Source organism: Eleutherodactylus coqui, chromosome 7, assembly GCF_035609145.1.
Source record: "Eleutherodactylus coqui strain aEleCoq1 chromosome 7, aEleCoq1.hap1, whole genome shotgun sequence".
NCBI classification, from domain to species: domain Eukaryota; kingdom Metazoa; phylum Chordata; class Amphibia; order Anura; family Eleutherodactylidae; genus Eleutherodactylus; species Eleutherodactylus coqui.
In genome coordinates this window covers 158,618,454-158,637,773 of record NC_089843.1, presented here as the reverse complement: position 1 = coordinate 158,637,773, position 19,320 = coordinate 158,618,454, and the positions used below count along the sequence as shown (strand labels likewise).

The following is a 19,320-nucleotide window of genomic DNA, read 5'->3' as shown; positions in this document are numbered from 1 at the left end:
TCTAAAACTTCTCATCAAGACTGAAAGAATAAAATACTTTCTTAGGTAAATTTGTTATTAAGTGACTGTTCACAGGGCACACGTTAAAATTTGACAAATGTGTACAACATCTCTATATGTGATGCAGTTTACTGAGTCTTGCTCCAATCCATCAGCTAATGGGTGTTTATATGACTATAAGGAACATGCACAATCTCAATTCAGACTTGTGCCATAGGGGCCTGTTTTCATTTATTCTCTTTTCTTGGAACCAGGCGCAATGGAAAGAAAAATAACTTAACAAATGAGGTGTCTCAACTTTCCCAATGAATCCTGATTATGTTGACAAACAGGCAGTGCCCAATAATGCAAACCTGAACACCAGCCAATAAGACATATGACATCAATATATACTATATTTTGATAACTCAGAACTATTGTGGTGTTAATAGAAATAATTCTGATATAACATGAATAGGGACGTATTACCTGAGCGGGAGGGAAGTATTGCAGCCATCGTTCTATGTGTGTAGAATACCACCCAGGCATCAGGCACTTCTTTTGGAGTGATTGTAGGTCTGGGGAAGCCTGGCTGCCAGCTCTGATGACTTCATAAAAGCTGAATTTTAGAGCTACTGGGTCTTGGTGAGCCCGCTGGTGCTGAAAGCAAAAGTAGCACATATTACATGACAGCTGTGTCCTTCTTGTACAGAGAACATAGTGCCAACATTACGCAGCAGCTCCATTTAAATCTATGCAGTAAATACACACAGTAATCATTTTATGTAATAAAAATCCCTTAAAATTATATCACAACCCTGGGAATAAGATAAAATGTATCAACTTGGAATCCACAAAATAATGTTTTTAGACAAGACACAATGTAGCAATTTGTCAGCTATATAAAACATGGTCTGTACAGTTTTTTTAGCCTCTCAATTGAAACAAAGTATATTAGAAATTTACATAACATTCCTTTTTATAATTATTAAACTTTAGTTACATGAAACCAAAAACCTTCTACAAGATTAGAGCAGAGACAAATTGTTATATTGAAATGTTATGACTGCAAAATTATAAAGTTAAGTCAAATTGTTAACTAACTTTTCAAACAACTTGTACTTCTGTGATAGCCAATGTGGTAACTAGCAAAAGTGCAAATCCCTTTATTTACCTAAAATGATGTTCTTTTGTGCTAAAAAATTACTCTAGACTATTGGCCACTGGGAGAGCCAGCCGCTCAGCTGTTCCACAGTCCAGAGAGTGGAGCCAGTACAGCTACCAGACTGAGTGGAGGAGAGCCATCCTGGAGCGTGGCACAGCTGAGCAGTTGGCTCCCATGATCACAGGCAGTGCAGTCCGTATACCACTTGCCTAGAAGTGGTGTATGGATTTCACATAGCAGTAGCTCCATGAGAGAAGCCTGCAGCAGAGACACATTTCAAGCCAAAATACCTTAATATAAAATATATTGCTAAATGTATTAAAAAAGATATAGTTACTCTTTAAATACACAGGCTATGTACAATTATACAACTTTACAATGTAATTTCAAATCCATCAAAACAGCAATATAATGCTAAGAACTGAGCTGTTAGATCATACGACCTTTCTATGATCGATGCATTTCTAAAGGACTATAATTTTCAATATCAATATAAGGGTTACTGTACATGGTTGGCACTCCTTGTGCGTATGTACAGTACTGTATTACAAAGGTGTTCTTTCCTTGAAGTAATACTTCTATGGAAGAATATCTTCATACTATGGATGGAATGATTCATAGGTAATCTGATAGAAAAACCACTGTATGCTTCCATACGAATGCTAAGGTATGTAGAGGCACAGTATAGCCTCATACTCTTCTGTGGGTATCTTATTATAACTTGTCCTGAGCATTACTAAAACGATGTGCATGAGACCTTAGTTGCAATTGGTGTGGCTTGTGTAATGTACACTCATGTACCCCATAGGTAATAGGTTTGGAACCTCTATGATATATATCACTGAAAGCATACATCATTGTGAATGCCAATGTTAATGTTATAGGGGTTATTCAGGCATAGCAAATGTTTGGAAATGTGCACAGTCCATTGAAAAAACATAAAACAAGTCATATTCACCATAATCACTGGCCAAAGTGAGTTGATGATTGGCTGCAAGCAGTCATGGTGACAAATCGTGATAGCAGGGAGTAGAGATGAGCGAGGGATTGGGCACCGGAAGGATGCGGGCAACAGGAAAGGTGAGGACGACTTCTTTATGTTTTTCCAGCAGAAGATTTCCAAAGGCTTATTTTGCCTGGATAACCCTTTGGAAGCCCCCCAATAGTGGTCTAACAGACACATACACGTATATATATGTGTGCGTCTTTAATTGTATATGATATGACTGTGGATTTCTTTATCACTAAAAGTTATAGATTTAAGTCATTGCCAGAGTGACAGGTAAGTGTTAAAGGCTGTGCAGCTTCTGCGGTCCTTGTTATTATTAAAATAATACTAAAATGGAAGTGCTTTTAGATTAAATATGATGCTTCTGCCCTGAATCCCAATGTCTTGTTTACCAGGAAGAATGCTCTACATTACATTGCAAGATTTATGAACATTAATGTCAGAAATGCAGGTCAAACTCACAAGTTGAGTTTAATGAGAAGGTGTAAATCTGTCTGTGGAATGCTAGAGACATATAAAACCTCATTATGTACTGTGTTGTGAAAAAGTAATATACATTTTCAATTTTGTGCTAAGCCAAGCATTGTAGGACAGCACAGTGATTTAGATCCACTTGCTAAGCAATCTTAAGCAATTCATTCTTGAAAATTGCACATTAAAAGGTCTTCTTCAGAAAACAGCTCTATTGTTTTATTCAGATACCTCTTGTGGTTTCAACGCCGAGTATCATTTTTCGTTCATGAGCTACTGAGCACAGGAGGTCAATAATTTGGAAATATATGCAAGAACCATCACAGTGATATCTTATGTTCCGTCAGTCTAGATCTAATCAGTAATTAGTAGGGAAACATGCTCCTCATTAGTTTTATTTCATTGACATTGATGTCATAGCAAATATATAATTACGTGTACATTGCATTCAATTTATACTGAGCCTTCTAACGTATCAAATAAAATGTTTTTTCATTTATATCTGTTTATGCCATGATTTCAGCATTTAAGTTCATGCAGAACTTACTGTTTTCGATAGAATAAGCAATGATTAAAATGATAGCAAAAAAGTAGAAACAAAGTCTCTATAGAAAGCTTAGTGTGCCAGAAGTACTTTTAAAGCCCATTTAATTTGAGTTTTACTAGGCTCTGCAGGTATTTAAAGGAGTTTTCTCACAACTTAAAATTGCTTCACAACCTCTTTGTCCTTCCTGGCTGCTGTTGACCAGGACATGTGACTACTGCAGCCAATCACTGGCCACAATACTGACCTCCAGTGATTGGCTGCAGCAGTCATATTTCCTTGCCAGAAGCACCCGAGAAGGACAGAGTGGCTGTGAAGCTATTTTAAGTCGAGGCAAAACCCCTTTAATACAATTTTTTATGCTGAAAATGTGATAACACGAAAAACAAAACATACTCAACTTTTAAATCCCCCACTGCTCTACTACTTCTTCTAGTCAATGGTCTCCCAATGGTCTACCTTGCTGATCAGTTTTAGCAGCTGATCACACATATAAGTACATTAAAACACCAAATATATGTTCTATTGAATTTGTTTCTAATTTTTTTAAGAGTCATGACGGTAGAAATAGAAGACGGTAAGCTTTCATAAAACACAATTAAGACTGAGGGCTATGACTCATGCTCAATCGTTTCTGTTTCTGCTATGTATAACACATTTGTGATCTGTGTTCTGCTGCTTATCCACATTGCTACATCTTGTTCTTATCCAATGTACTTTTGCAATCAAAATTTTCCCTCCCTTGCTGCCGGTAGCACTTGAGTTGATTATATATTTCCCCACAGTTCTGGGCTAGCTCCGTATTCTGGACATTCTGGGTACTTCATGAAATGATAGCACAACACAATGTTTTATCTTAAGTACACTCAAACCTGAATTATTCAGGTAGTGAATTTGTTCCTATCTCCCAAAATGTAATGACTTTTGTATATCGCATGAGGAGTTGGATGTGGAAGCATCCTAGAGGAACCAGGTTTTCTGTTATTCTGAATTTATTCATTAGGATGCCATTTTTAAAGTTTTAATTTACTTGTTTCATTCATATTAATATGTGATAACTGTAAAAATATGATGGCTGAAAAATAACAATAGGGTGATAAATTTTGACTCCCCTGTAGAGTCAACAATTAAGAAGATACAAATCAGTGTTGGTGTGGTTTTTCAAATAGACTGCAGCAAAGAGCAATTTCATTGCTAATTACATTGTAAACTGCTGCTTTAGGTGCATAATCAAGTGATCATTAACAGTGAAAGCACTTGTACAGTAGCTGCGGTCAATTTAAAAAAAAACACCAACAGTCATGTCTAGTGATAATGTGAGAACCACTCACAAAAAACGGAGCACAAGGTAGAGCGATCACATGCACACCAGACTGTGGTTGGATTCAACATCCACTGAAGCGCACAATCAATTTATGAAGAGATGTCTGACAGCATCCGAGGTAAAAGAAGGGATTTCTTTGTTCTTCCATAACCCTGCTTGAATGTTTCTTAGGTAAAGTGTCCATAATCTTGCAAGATCTGTGGATCTCGCGCATGCGCAGATGGTGCAGTGAAGTTTCTCTCAGTGATGATCGCACAGCACTTCTGATCATGCGCAGTAGCCATATTGATATGTCGGTGATGGAGGCAGGCGGGTTTATAGGATCAAGTGACCCCTCTGCCTATACACAGGTGTGTATAATACTTGTAATGTGCCCAACAAATCCATTGGTCAATTTTTTATTTGTCTCGTTTGCCAGATGTACATTAATACTATGGTTTGTCTGTATATTGGATCAGCTTGACAAACACTCCTGTTAGAGGGGTCGAAAAGTCATGCTATCCATGCAGGGTTATGAAAGAATAAAGAAATCCCTTCTTTTACCTCGGATGCTGTCAGACATCTCTTCATAAATTGATTGCCCACCAACAGTCATGTCAGTGCAGTGTAATCCGCAAAAAGGATCACACGGGATGCAATATTCTGCAGCAGTGTTGCAGAATATGTCGTACCTGAATTCTCCACAAATTTGGCACTGCTATATGTGGATTTTGATGCGGAACTGCCAGCAGGATTCTACTATTTTCAGTTTCACACCGAAATCTGCACAATAGCAGTGCAGATTTTGGGGCTGAATATTCCGCAGAAGGGGATATTCTGTAACACTGTTGTTGAATATTCCATCCTGTATGAAAGGTCCCTTAAGTTCACACGTTGGTCCTTTTTACACCGGGTGTAGGTTAGAAATCCCATCTACTTTTCTGCTACTGCAGTATTCTGCATATTTTTAGTAAGGAAATTTGCTGTGGAAAATATACAACATATCTACATACCCTTTTACAGCACTGGTCCAAGATTTCTTGTCCTTTCATAAATTTGATCAAGAAACACTTATCCGGGCGGACAATTCGTCCAATCTCAATCTGTCCTATATATCACTATACATAAAGTATCAATGACAAAATGTCAAATGTCTTAGGGCTCAGTCACACGGGCGCATCGGCGCCCGTGTTACTGCATGTAGCAGATGGCCGTACCTGAAGACAGACGTCTCTCTGCAGCACCGTTAGAAAGAACATGTGACCGGCTTCATTGCCGGTCATGTGATCTTTCATCAGCGCTGGAGAGAGATGTCCATCTTCAGGTATGGCTGTCTTCTTCCTGCAGTGAGGGCTCAGTCACACGGGCGCATCGGCGCCGGTGTACGGGTGCCGATGTGCCCGTGTGACTGAGCCCTTAATGGAGAAGGAAAGCAATTGGATGAAATGAGGATTGGATAAAAGAAATTAAACAAAATGTAATAGTGGACGAGAAAAGCAGCAGAGAAAATCTATGGATTGAACGAGATTTGGGTTGGACGAAATATCCTATCCTGAAACCTTTATTTTCTATGAGGTATTTTTAGTATTTTTGTTTGAACATTAGTGATCAATATTTCATATCTGGGATTCTGTTCACTGTAGGTTTTGATCAGAGATGTAAGTTGAAGCTCCTGTGCCCCAAGGCACAACCTGTATCAGGGCTCCCAACTATAATGCCTTATTCATAACATTGGGCTCCCTATATGGAGAAGAGAGGCCTTATCGGCCCCCTAAAGCTCCTGGGCCCAGGGGCAACCCCATCCCCTGCATTCCCTATAGTTGCACCCTTGGTTTTGATGTATATGCCGTGAAAACCTCTTAGCATATATTTCTGATGAATGCCTAAAATCGATGACATATAGTTGTCCATAGGCTCTCCTGTTCAAAAAAACATATTCTGCATGATATGTATTGTTTTTTACTGGATATTGCGTGGAATTGCATAGTCTGCTACTCTATTTCATACCTTTGTTTTGCAATATCCTGATGAATACAAGGCAAAAGCCCAAAGGACACACTTTTGACCTCCATCAGGCTAATGGAGCCCTATGGAGATGACTGGCATGTACAACAAAAGCTTTTCCCTGTCATACATGCTAAGTGGACATCACAAACGTGATGTGAACATATTCTGACATGGTAGTTTAGATAGACTGTCAGACATTTACTAAGTAAATTGCACAAGACTTCAAACTGGTATAGAATGTCTCACGTGTCAAATGTTTTTAGACTCTTTTTTACCTGTAGTAGCTTATAGGTTATAAAGTATACCAAGTTTATTAACAATGGAGGGAATTTTCATTGTAAACCTGTCATAAAAAAGGGACAAAATTGAGAAAAAGCCCTATTTGCGCTACAAAGTTGCAACTTTTTAAAATGTACACTGCTCACACCAGTTTTCCGAAAAGGGATGTGACTTATTGGGAAAGGAGCTTTTGGCCCTGGGCTGACAGATTTAAGTATGATTTACATCAGAAGGGAGCCAACGAAGGAGGTATGTATAGCCTGCTCTGCTACTTGTTTAGTAGTCAGAGAGATGCTGGCAGTTTTCCTTCGAAAAAAAGGCAAAAAAAAAGTAATTTATGAAAATAGTTATTCACTGCTATTATCTGATTTGTGTATGTGGGAAATTCTCACCTGGTACCATGAGTATGCTCGATCTGAGGGATCAATGAGAATGGTGATAATTTTTGCCTTTGGAATTAAAGCAGCAGCGCGTTTAGGAGCTTCTTCAGAATGAAAATAGTTGGCACTTTTCTCAAACAGGAAATCAGTAGTTACATTTGATGGAACTGGGAAAAAATCCATATACCTGAGAAGACACAGTAAAAAGCTTTAACATATTTTAATATATTCTACATGACATTTATTTTATAAAACCAATTACACCCTGCCATGAAAAAAATAAATGTTGCTGCAAGTAGAAACCTTCATGTATTTTTTTGCTAGGCACATCGCTGACATCTTATTAATACTAAGCAGCCTGCCCTTTAACCCTCTGCTGTTGACCCACAGACTCTGTCGACATAGATTACAAAAGCTATTATTTTATTATTTGATTAGCGATATGAGATTGTAAAGATTTGTACACAATATATCATACACAGTAGTATTCAATATGCCATGTTTCCTTTCTGCTACTACCACTGAAAACTTCGAAATCATTCAGAAAACTTTATTTTTTCCATGAAAACTCACACTTTTATTTAGCCATAAAGCCATGAATTTAGTAGAAGATATTATGGACACAATGACAAGACCAGCACTGATGAACAATACCGTTTTAGCTGTCTTTGGCTATATTTGTTTTTAGGTTCATAAATTAAAGGTAATGTTTTATGGAGCTCACTGATGGTCATGTGGTCTTTGTCTACGATATTCACAGTAGGAGTTAGTTGCATACATGGTGCTTTGTTGAGCTAGGCTGATATAATGATTTCTGCTTAAAAATATGGTTCTTTAAATGTTGCTTTCATCAAAGAATTTCCATTTCCAGTAAATTCAGCCTTGCAGACCTTTGGACAGCATGATGGCTGTCTTGTAGTCTTGGGGTCTTGGGTTGAAATCTGGCCAAAGAAAGCATCTGCTTGGAATTTGCATGTGATTAACTTAGATTGTGAGTCCTAATCGGGAATAGAATTGATGTAAGTGATGGCAATCTTTGTACAGTGTTGTGAAAAATGTTGGTGCTGTATAAATAAATGCAATTTGGCATTGCCCCTATCCTGTTTGTCCTTGCCATCAAACCCGTACTAATGCTCATTCTCTTAATGCTCATTAATAATATTTTAAGAGGTCCCCATCTTCTTAAAATATTATTAAGTTGCTGTCACAGCCCAACTCACTCTCCTTCACTCTGCTATTTCAGCCCTACTATAGGTTCTCCTAGAGCTCCCAAATATAGACCCAGTACCCATTGACTTTCTGATCTGGTCGGCCCCAAAATCTAGACTTTCCCAGCTCGGATCTCTTATGCACCACACTCTCTCTGTCGGGTTATGTGGTCAAATATTCCTCTAATCTCCTTTCTCCGCATATGCTACTCATACCTAGTTAGATAGTTGGAATAATCCCACCTTCCAACCAGGAGCGGTCTCCCTCCCCTCATTTGTCGGTAGTGATCCAATGTTTTTCAAACTACATTACCTCCTAATACTAGGATTGTAACATTTCAGGCCTTACAGTAATTTCATAACATTCCCAGTTTGAAAATTATTACCACCAACTTACACATAGGGTGTCCGCCCTTGCGTGTGGCAGGGAAGACTTTCATAGATGTAACCCCTATGAAAGAATGTGGTGTTTTCTTTCATTCTTCAGGTTTAATCTTGCTTTTGTACTCTTCTCTAAACAAACTCTTACAGCACTCTCAACATACATATTGTTCAAACATGGGAGTGGGATCTATCACAGGACAGGAACCCCTCAAGTCTGGACCGAAATGTGGTTAACAATCTTTAAATGCTCCATCAATATTGTATCCCTTAAATCAATTTAACGGGGAACTCCTGAGATGGTATCAAATACCTGCATGAATAGCTCACTATGTACATAGCTACCCCTTCTTTCTTTAAAGTGTGTGCAGACCCCAGGACAGTGTTCTACATTTGATGGATGTGCCCCAGAGTGGCCCATTTCTGGTCCAGAAACGATGGTATAATACACACCCTCTTTAATCTCATCTCTCATCGTGACCCATGGATCACCTCCTACACTGTAAAACCCAAGTCCTTCCTCAAACCTAATTCTGTCTCTTTATCTTTCTCTTCCTGGCAGCTAAACAACCATAGCTGATTTGTGGGGAAAAATGAGCATTTCTCTACAAGACATTACATCTAGAAGGGATGGCTTCATTATAAATGAGAAACTATCCAGTATTCTACTAGACAAATATGACCAATTTATTGTTATCTGGCAACCATGAATTGATTATACCCACCCACAATTGTCTTCCCCTCTCACTACCACACTGACAACCCATTTCTCATTTTACCTTCCCTATAATATAGCTTGCATACCAGGTCACTCCCCCTCCCTCCACATTCTCCGCACTTGCTTATTCTTTCTTCCTTCCTCTTCCCCACTTCCTCTAAATTATTTTCCTTGTTTTTTGTCCTGTATTCACTTTTTTCTGTTTTCTTTGTTTCAGACTAATTGTTGTTTCCATGATTTCTGAATAGACCCCCATAGTTTTAACATCATCCTAAGTTTTTGTCACCATTGACCATGTGTCAAACCCAACGGAATATAATTTCCTTTCTTCCACCTGTGCATGGTACGACTGCTTCCTGAGTCTATAATATAGCAATAACATGTATCTATGACTCAAGGAGAGGTCATACCATGCACAAGTGGAAGAAAATAAATGATTTTGACCTGCAGGCTATCAGTTTCACATTCCAGCCCTAGACCTTCGCTAGCAAGATGTGCTTAGTTGTATATGGGACTATACGGGTCACTCAATATTGCTTACCACTCATATTTGTCTCTACCGTTTAAGAAAACTCTACCCCTCAGACTCACCTATCGTTGTGTGTTACACTGCTTGCATTGTACTTGTGCCCAAGTATATCTGCTTTACACTAACAAAAAACTGATATTGTAATTTGTAACTTTATCTTAAAATCAATAAAACGTTTGAAACAGAAATAAATGGCATTACTATATCTGTCAGTAGCTTGAAGTCATCTGCAGACATTTCACTCCACACTTTATCAAGTGTCTGCTATGAATTTACTTAAAGGGGTTGTCCCGCGGCAGCAAGTGGGTCTATACACTTCTGTATGGCCATATTAATGCACTTTGTAATATACATTGTGCATTAATTATGAGCCATACAGAAGTTATAAAAAGTTTTATACTTACCTGCTCCGTTGCTGGCGTCCTCGTTCCCATGGTGCCGACTAATTTTCGCCCTCCGATGGCCAAATTAGCCGCGCTTGCGCAGTCCAGGTCTTCTCCTGTTCTCTATGGGGCTCCGTGTAGCTCCGTGTAGCTCCGCCCCGTCACGTGCCGATTCCAGCCAATCAGGAGGCTGGAATCGGCAATGGACCGCACAGAAGAGCTGCGGTCCACGGAAGCAGAGGATCCCGGCGGCCATCTTCACAGGTAAGTATAGAAGTCACCGGAGCGCGGGGATTAAGGTAAGCGCTCCGGTGAGCTTTCTGTACGTCCCTGCATCGGGGTTGTCTCGCGCCGAACGGGGGGGGGGGGTTGAAAAAAAAAAAAACCCGTTTCGGCGCGGGACAACCCCTTTAAGGCTTCCGACGCACATGCGAATTTGGGTCTGTGTGCTGTCAGTGTTAATTCACAGACAGCAAATGCACACATTATAGCCGATGGGGCAATGCACAGAGCCATTTTTCACGTGGACCAATGGTCCTTGTGAAAAATGCAGTGCATGTCCTATTCTTGTCCATATCACAAATGCAAGTCAGTACTGTACATAGACAAATCTTCATCACATGCGGCAAGTGTGCGCTTGGCCTAATGGACATGATTTGTACAATATGATGCAACCAATCTGCTCTCACAAGAGCTCTTCAGAAATGAGATCTGGTGATTGTTGTGCTCAATCCATTACACACTGAATGCTTTTTTCCTAAACAGATCTCACATTGAGTAATTTTCACCTGTGTTTTGGGTCATTGTAATGTAGTAGGATGAGATTAGCACTTATCATGTAGTTCAGAGGAAGTGGCATGGCATTGAAAATGAAGCAATTGCATTCCTTAAGATTCATTTTACACTGTATAAATTTCGTAGGGCACCAACACCAAAGCAACCCCAGACCATCATATCTTCTCCACCATACTTAATACTTTTCTTCAATCAGCTACCATCTCATATGTGTTTTTATTAGTTTTATTTTTAACTTTTACTGGCACACCTCATATACAGTTTTTTCTTTATACTCTGTCTGAGAGACAAGCAGGGGCTTGGAGTTGCCTCTTCATAGTTAAAGATGACAGACATAGGTTTTCCTGCATCCAGAACAAAGATTTAGTTTGGCACTCCGCTACTTTTTGTGGCCTCCATAATAATAGTGCTCCATTTGGGGCCCCCAGTAGTAATAGTGTTCCTTATGTGGCCCCCCATTAGTAATAGTGTTCCCCATGCGGCCCCTACAGTAGTAGTGCTCTCGGCTTTGGTGCCCTTTGGTACCCTCTGCCCTCTGTGAATTACATTAAACATACTCTCACACAGCTCCTGGTTTTTCTCACTGTGCTGCTGTGCCAGTACTGGATGCATCTTTAGTCTTTTTCCTCTGTCACTTGTTCTCATGATCCTCCTGCTCTGAGGCACTGGAAACAGAAGATGCACCCAGTGCCAGCCTGGTGGCATGATGAGAAAGACCAAGAGCAGTGTGAGAGCATCATTTATGTGCAGCAGACATGGACTTGACAAAGACTGCAGACAATGTGGTTGAAACGTTGTCGCTACGTATGGGCATAATAAAGGTTATCTTCACCGGATGATGTGAGTGAAGTTATAATTTGGATATACTCCTGGATGCTTCTTTAAACACACATGGACTGCCTATGTGCAGCAGACAGTAATGAAGGCAAGGAGGAGGACAAGCAGACAGACACAGCTGTCACAATGGCTAAACTGGAAATGTGCAGTAAGGTGTAGCTGCCTTCGCTTGGGCCACAGAGGGCACTTGACAGATGGTTGCTACTTACAAAGGTACTGTGTGTGTTCAGTGTGGTCAATAGCAATCAGCTAACTTCGAACTTGGTTGGCCAACACCCTCCCTCTCCTCTATCCTAATTGCACCCTGGTCACATACCCCACTCACACACCGACCATGCGTTGGAGGGATATTTAGTATTTTACTTACACATAGATAAGGCTTGCGTAGAGTGCAACTCATACAGATATGTGTAGTATACTATGCAGACCGACAGCCTATTAGTGACACCCATACTATTAGACCAGGTGAGCTGCCCCACAGTATCAAAGTGTAGTGAATTCAGGCAGAGCCTAAGGTAAAGCCTCAGCTGTAATAGCTACAGGTCTGGAGGGAAATCAGGGATGAGCCAGGAGTCAACAACAGGAGATCTCAGTTTGCAGTACAAATGGATGAGGTGGATAACATAGTAAGATGGAAAGCCAGAAGTTAGTATTAGGAGGTCTAGTCACAATAGCAGAGGAGCAGGCAGAAGTGCAGCTTGATCAATCAATGCTAAGGAGCAGAATAATCACGCACTGAGGGAGTGGCAAGGCTAGGCTTTCATAGTAAGAGCAATCAAGGAACAGGGAGGAACCAATCAGGAACCAGGAGCAGGAGCTAGGGACAAGAACAAGGTTATGCAGGGGAGCTTGTCCAGAAATCTGGATAGTTCACTGGGGATATCCACGGACTGTAGTACAGGAGGTCATGGGTTTGAGCCCTGGCACAAAAGTGTGACACACATACATAGAAGCTTATTTATGTGCAAGTAAAATATTTACCCGCCCCACCCAAATGTATGGTATGTGTGAGAGTGGTTGCTCATCAGTATTTTTTATCCGTGTTACCTTCCCTATATAGCATTTTGCCTTTCTGCATGCTGCTGGGAACTTGTGTCTTTGTATCAGTAAGTATGGCTGTTTTCATTGATTTTTGAATGGATTTGATCCTTTTTCTGTGAATTGTTTGCATTTCTGGGTAATATTCTGCTAGAAAACGTTGGCTCGTGGCATTTATGTTGATCTAACTCTGGCATGTACTACCTACCTAAACACTGTTACTGATCAAGTGCACTCCTTCATAGCAACAGTATGCATGCTGGCACAATGCAAAAATTGTTCAAGAATGTTTTGAGGAACATTACAAAAAGTTCAAGGTGTTGGCTTGACCTTCAAATTCCCTAGATGTCAATCTATGACACATCTGTGGGCTGTGCTGGCAAAATAAATCACGTCCATCGGGGCCCCACAGGTTACAGGACTTAAAGGGGTATTCTGCAGATTCAAAGTGAAAGTTATATGCTTCATAAGATGATAACATCTAATTTTGCAATATAACCTTATACTTGTTATACAAATCTGCAGAGATATGGCTTTATCTTTGTCCCCCCCCCCCCCCCCCCACTTAGTTCTCCATTGCTATCTAGTGGTTACGACCTGTATGCTCTGCTGTTTTACTGGTTGGGTATGCTTAGTGCCTTCAAATTCTGTAATGATGACTTAGTTTGTTCAGTCTTGAATGCATACTCATCAGTAACTAGCAATGGGGCATTGTGGGAGATGTAGTTTTTGTACTTCCTGGCAGCTATATTAAATAATAATGTGGAAATCTGAAGCTGGTTGGAAACCAGTGATGGTGCAGGGTTGGCAAAAAAAGGCACCGGAGTTCAGTTTGACGATTTAGATGGATATTTAGAATAATGGCAATAAGTGGAAAGATTAGAAAAATGTTGCTCAGTCTTTGGAATACCACTTTAAAGGTTATATTGCTAAATGCTTGGTGTCAGACACCATAGGACACCTTCACAGGTCTTGTTGTGTCCTTGATGGCTTGATGGGTCAGTGATGTCTTGATAGTATAAAAGACATGTACACAATATTTTATTGACATGGCAGATAGGCAGCATGCATCTATATGATAAATGTCTTTACGATAAATGTCCACTTTTGACTTTAGGTACAGTAAAATAAACTTTAAATATTCTTTAGATCCCTCCAGTACGGTAATTTAACTTCACATCCGAAAAGCTGACTGGAGAGAAGCAAGTTATTAGATGTCAACTAAGAATAGCTGAGGTAATGATTAAAGTCCTGCTTGTAATTCAGCACAAGCCAGCAGTGTCTTACACTCATTTTACTTCCCATGGTTAGAGAAAGTTAAGTTTTATAGAGGTACAGAGTAATCAATGGTCAACAGAAGTAAAAATAAATTGGCCTAATAGAATAAAGTTAGATTTGTGAAAGTTGCTGAATATCACCTAAAAAAACCCTGACTGATTTGTAAAGAGATCTCTAATATTCAGGGGCTCGGACACAATGGACACTATCTGGCTGCTCACTTTTTAAATAATATCTCACTGTTAGTTTGTTGAAGCAAATGATGACCCAAAGGGGACCAGATTTATATTTGGTTAGTTTATGATCACTCAGCCACAAGAGAGAAAATACATTTCTATCACAGAGGAAAAAAGCGGTTCCATTTTTATTATTCTTATAATAATGTAGCACATTGGCTCACTCCAGAGAATTTCTACCTTCTAGACTGTGGTTTCATTAGTGCTTAGAGGGGTTGTCTGGTTGCTGGCCAAAATGTGTTAAAATAACAAAATCAAGGGTTACAAAACCCATCCTCTGCCCTGGCGATTCAGCACTGCAGTTCCATGGCCCTGCCAATTTTTCTTGCAGAACAGATACCACATATCAACTGCAGCCAATCAGAGGCTGCAGTGATCAGGTGTCATCATGTCTCCTGGTTGGGAGACATGATACAAGGAGAATGGCAACTGATTGGCTGCAGCGGTCAGGTGGTATCTGTTCTACAAGAAAGACTGGGAGGACCATGGAACTACAGCATTGGGCAGCTGGGGCAGAAGATGGGTAAGTGCCACTGCTTTTGTGTATTTTAACAAATTTGAGGCTGTACTTAAGAAATTGTCCAGGAACTGGACTACTCCTTTAATCTCCCTTTGATCCTAAACACACTGTTACGTGTGCTGCTGGGATCTGTACTTCTAAGCTTCCTAGCAGCACAGCCCTCACAGGGTTAATTGATTGAGCTGGCTGGGTGTGGTTCTTCCTGCTAGCCAATCTCCTGGGTCTGTGCTCACATATAAACCCAGCTCCTGGTCAATCTCTGTCTGGTGTTCAGGGTGAGCAGTCATGAATCCTTGTCTGTTGAAATTTGCTGTGTGACCTGCTATCTGTGTTTTTTTTGCAGCTTGCTGTGTGATCCGTGCCTTGCGGTTCATGTCCGTTTGTACGTTTATTTTGTGTCAGTTTGGTCTGCTGAGTTTGTTTGCTATGTCTGCGCTAGGTTGGCTCCTAGGGCCCTCTAGTAGATGTGTCTTACTTGTGTAGGACTGCAAGATACGAGGGGCCTTGCCGGTGCTGGCAGCTTAAGTTCATTGGCCAATGTACGAACTAACACCTCGCATTTATATTCAGCGTATCATCTGCTATTAGTGTTTGCATTGTGGCTGCTGTATGCTGTGAATTCTGGCTCTGTGTGTCCTGTGGTTCAGTTCCTGTCATGTGGCATGTGAATGCATCCTGTTCTGGTGCGTGGCTCCTAGGATCAGCTAGGGCCCAGATCCGAAGATCGCTGGTCTGCCCTCATTGGGGCAATGTCCCCGCTTAGGTAGGGCACTACCATCCTCCCCTGTAGAACAGGGTCAGTTTGCATAAAACCCATGTGCATACCCAGTCCTTCTTTGGTCACGATTGTAACACACACACACATTTGCAACCTAAGAATATCTGTATACCTAATATATATTTTTTAAATATCCCTCTTAAATCAAAATGGCTGCTTATAAATATTTTTGGGGCATTCTTAGAGAGAATATATTATAACCGTTTTTAGCTCACAAATCACTTACACATACAGCAAAAGCCATACTACATATTTAAGGCATTGTCTGGACAACATTCTACCTATGCTAAAATAACAAAGGGAACGGTACTTACTCATTCTCTGCTGCAGCCCCATTGTCCTCCTGGTGTTTGTCGCAGAAGGTGAAATCACCTGACTGCTGCAGTTAATTAAAGGTGGTAATTTCACCATTCTTAACTCCTGGCATCATGGCACACAGGATGTGAGTGCTGATACCCGGAGAATGGGCTCAGATTTACTTGTGGTTACACCTCACTCACACGAGCGTGGTTTTCACGCATAATAGGCACGTTAAAAAATTGCGCCTAGCTTGGGCGAAAATCACGTGAACAAAGGAAGGGCTGAGCTTCATCCACGCAAAAATCAAGTATTCACACAAGGGAATGGGTGCTGCTATCGGCACACTCTTCTCCATATTTGCAGAAAGGTATTTTGGGTGGAAAATCTCAGGATAATAAGCATTATGAAAAGACACAAAATATAAATGTCTGCCATACTTGTACTATGCAATGAGGATATTTATAGTGGACGCCTATAGATGCGAAGCTGCATGCAGAATTAAACATACTTAAAAAATTATTGCGAAAGAACGTTTTGCTTGGGGAAAAGCAATATTTACACATGCAAACAAAAACTATTCTCACTGTGCAGCAAATAGAGCAACCGCTCACATGCTTGCGTCTAACACCCTTCCCCATGGCTTGCATTGGCAATTAAATGGCTAATTAAGGTGAGCTGAAATCTTTTATGAGAGTGGTTCACAGCTAGTCTCCCTCCCCCTTTCCCTTTTTGTCCTGGTCCTATAGGAGTCTATGGAAACAGCGCATCACGCACACAGATAGGTCATGTCCTATCTTTTCATGCAGCACGGACCTTAGATGCGTTCATTGTAGCCACACATGTCCTATCTTTTAAAGATGCAAGTTTTTTGCGCATCAAAAATACCTTCATCTGAAGGTTTCTATAGGAAATCATTGGCTCTATTAGACACAATTTTTTTTGTGCATTCTGCGCTAAAATCATGCTCGTGTGAACAAGGCCTTATGATGTCTGAAACTAGTCACTTTCTTAGTGTGTGTGATGCTACTACCTGATCCCTATCACAAGAAATGACTAGAGGGGGACACAAATACCCCTATCACAGTTACTGATGATGATCACATAGCTACTGTCACACAGTAATAAAAGAGGAGACCACAGCTCGTCTTCCTGACTGTATACTTATGGACTGTAGCTTATTTAGGTGAGTATAGAACGTTAAGCAAAATGGTATAGCCTCAGTTAATGCTGTGCTGATGCATCACAGGACAGATGTGAGACTGAAAGTAAAAAAATCTCAGCCTCAAGATGGAGCCTGATAAGCTTCAAACAGGGACTTCTACACATGGAAGTGGTTGGAATAGGCAGTGGAGACTTCTAGAGTGTGACAGATAATCAGGTGAGGGGGGTAAGAATTGAAAAAATGTGTTTTCGCCAGAGTAGCCATTTAATTAATGCTTGTCATGCTGTTGTGGAGATTGGAAAGTATCATGTTAGAGAGAAAGTAGCATCATGGAATCCAAGGTAAGTACAATACTTGTTTAAGTATGTAGCTTTAGAAGCTGATGAGGGAATCTGGCATTGAGTTTAAATCCTTAAGGTTCTCTTTAATGCAGAATTAATACTTGTGTGATTAATTCAGTCTAGGAGTTTTGGAAAAGTAAATATAAGATATGGCAAGAGGAGCCCGAACTTTACATACCGGTATCTACCACTTTATCACAGGAATGGGCAGGGATTAGAGATGAGCGAGCATACTCGTCCGAGCTTGATACTCGTTCGAGTATTAGGGTGTTCGAGATGCTCATTACTCGTAACGAGTACCACGCGATGTTCGGGATACTTTCATTTTCTTCCCTGAGAAATTTGCGCGCTTTTCTGGCCAATAGAAAGACAGGGAAGGCATTACAACTTCCCCCTGCGACGTTCAAGCCCTATACCACCCCCCTGCAGTGAGTGGCTGGCGAGATTAGGTGTCACCCGAGTATTAAAATCTGCCCTCCAGCGGCTCGCCACAGATGACTTCTGACATAAATCAGGGAAAGTGCTGCTGCTATAGGGAGAGCGTTAGGAGTTATTTTAGGCTTCAAGAACCCCAACGGTCCTTCTTAGGCCATAGAAATCGCAGATCGCACCTATGTGCGATCTGCGATTTCTGTTCTCTTCTCTATATGCGCTCAATGGGGCCGGCGGCAGCAGCGCCGACCCCATTGAGAACATATAGAAGACAAATCATTCTTCTCTGCCACAGCTGTAACAGCTGTGGCAGAGAAGAACGATGTTTGCCCATTGAATTCAATGGAGCCGGCAATACAGCAGGTTCCACTGAAAGCAATGGGCTGCCGGCGATCGCGGGATGAATTGTAGGGAAGGGCTTAAATATATAAGCCCTTCCCTGCAATTCATCCAGAAATGTGTTACAATAAAAATATATACCGTATATACTAGCGTATAAGGCGACGGGGCGTATAAGACGACCCCCCAACTGTCACCTTATACGCCGGGAATACAGCGGAGCAAAGAATAAAAATCATTACTCACTTCTCCTGGCGTTCTGCGGCGCTGCTGCAGGCTGTCGCTCCCTCCTGGTCCCCGGCAGAGCATTGCTTTCTGGACACAGGGCTTGAAATCCCCGCCTCCAGAAAACACACGTGCCTTCAACCAATCACAGCCAATGACAATGATGTCAGATAGCAGTCATTATACAGTATAAGCTTTGCTCTTGCTCAGCACTGGCTCTTCTGTAAATAGCTGGACTGGTGATTCTGAAGTTCCTTGTTAGTGTTGAGCGAACTCAACCAGTAGAACCCTGTTTCGGGTCAAACGCTGCTAAAAATTCAGTTTGCACAAACCTGAATCGAGCTTTTAGCAAAGTTCTACTTAAAAGAGGGTTCTACTGGCTGGTTCAATCAATATAGTTCTGAACACAGGTGCATAACACTGTCTAAGAGCCATACAAGCCATGTATAATACTCTCAGAATGACTCAGGGCTTTTATAACTCTTAGACAGTGTTGTATGCCAGTTTTAGGAGGTTTGGTGAAGTTCAAATTGGGTTAGAATTAATTCAGATTGAACTGAACATTTTCCAAAAGTTTGGTGAACCGGCTGAACCGAACTTTTCAAAAGTTTGCTCATCACTACTCCTTGTGGTGGTGTCAAGCAGTATTCGTTTTCTTTATTTAATCTTGGAAAAGTAAAAAA

The 19,320-nt window shown here is 40.8% G+C and overlaps 1 protein-coding gene across 1 annotated transcript in view; it reads right to left on the bottom strand.

Annotated features, from left to right (window-relative positions):
- LOC136573612 (bifunctional heparan sulfate N-deacetylase/N-sulfotransferase 3-like) overlaps positions 1-19,320 on the bottom strand; it is a 261,734-nt gene that overhangs the window by 36,117 nt on the left and 206,297 nt on the right. The window contains exons 9-10 of the mRNA XM_066574885.1: positions 7,150-7,324; positions 469-639 (exon numbers count right to left, since the gene is read on the bottom strand). Coding sequence (XP_066430982.1) covers positions 469-639; positions 7,150-7,324 — 346 coding nt within the window. The remainder of the gene's footprint in view (positions 1-468; positions 640-7,149; positions 7,325-19,320) is intronic.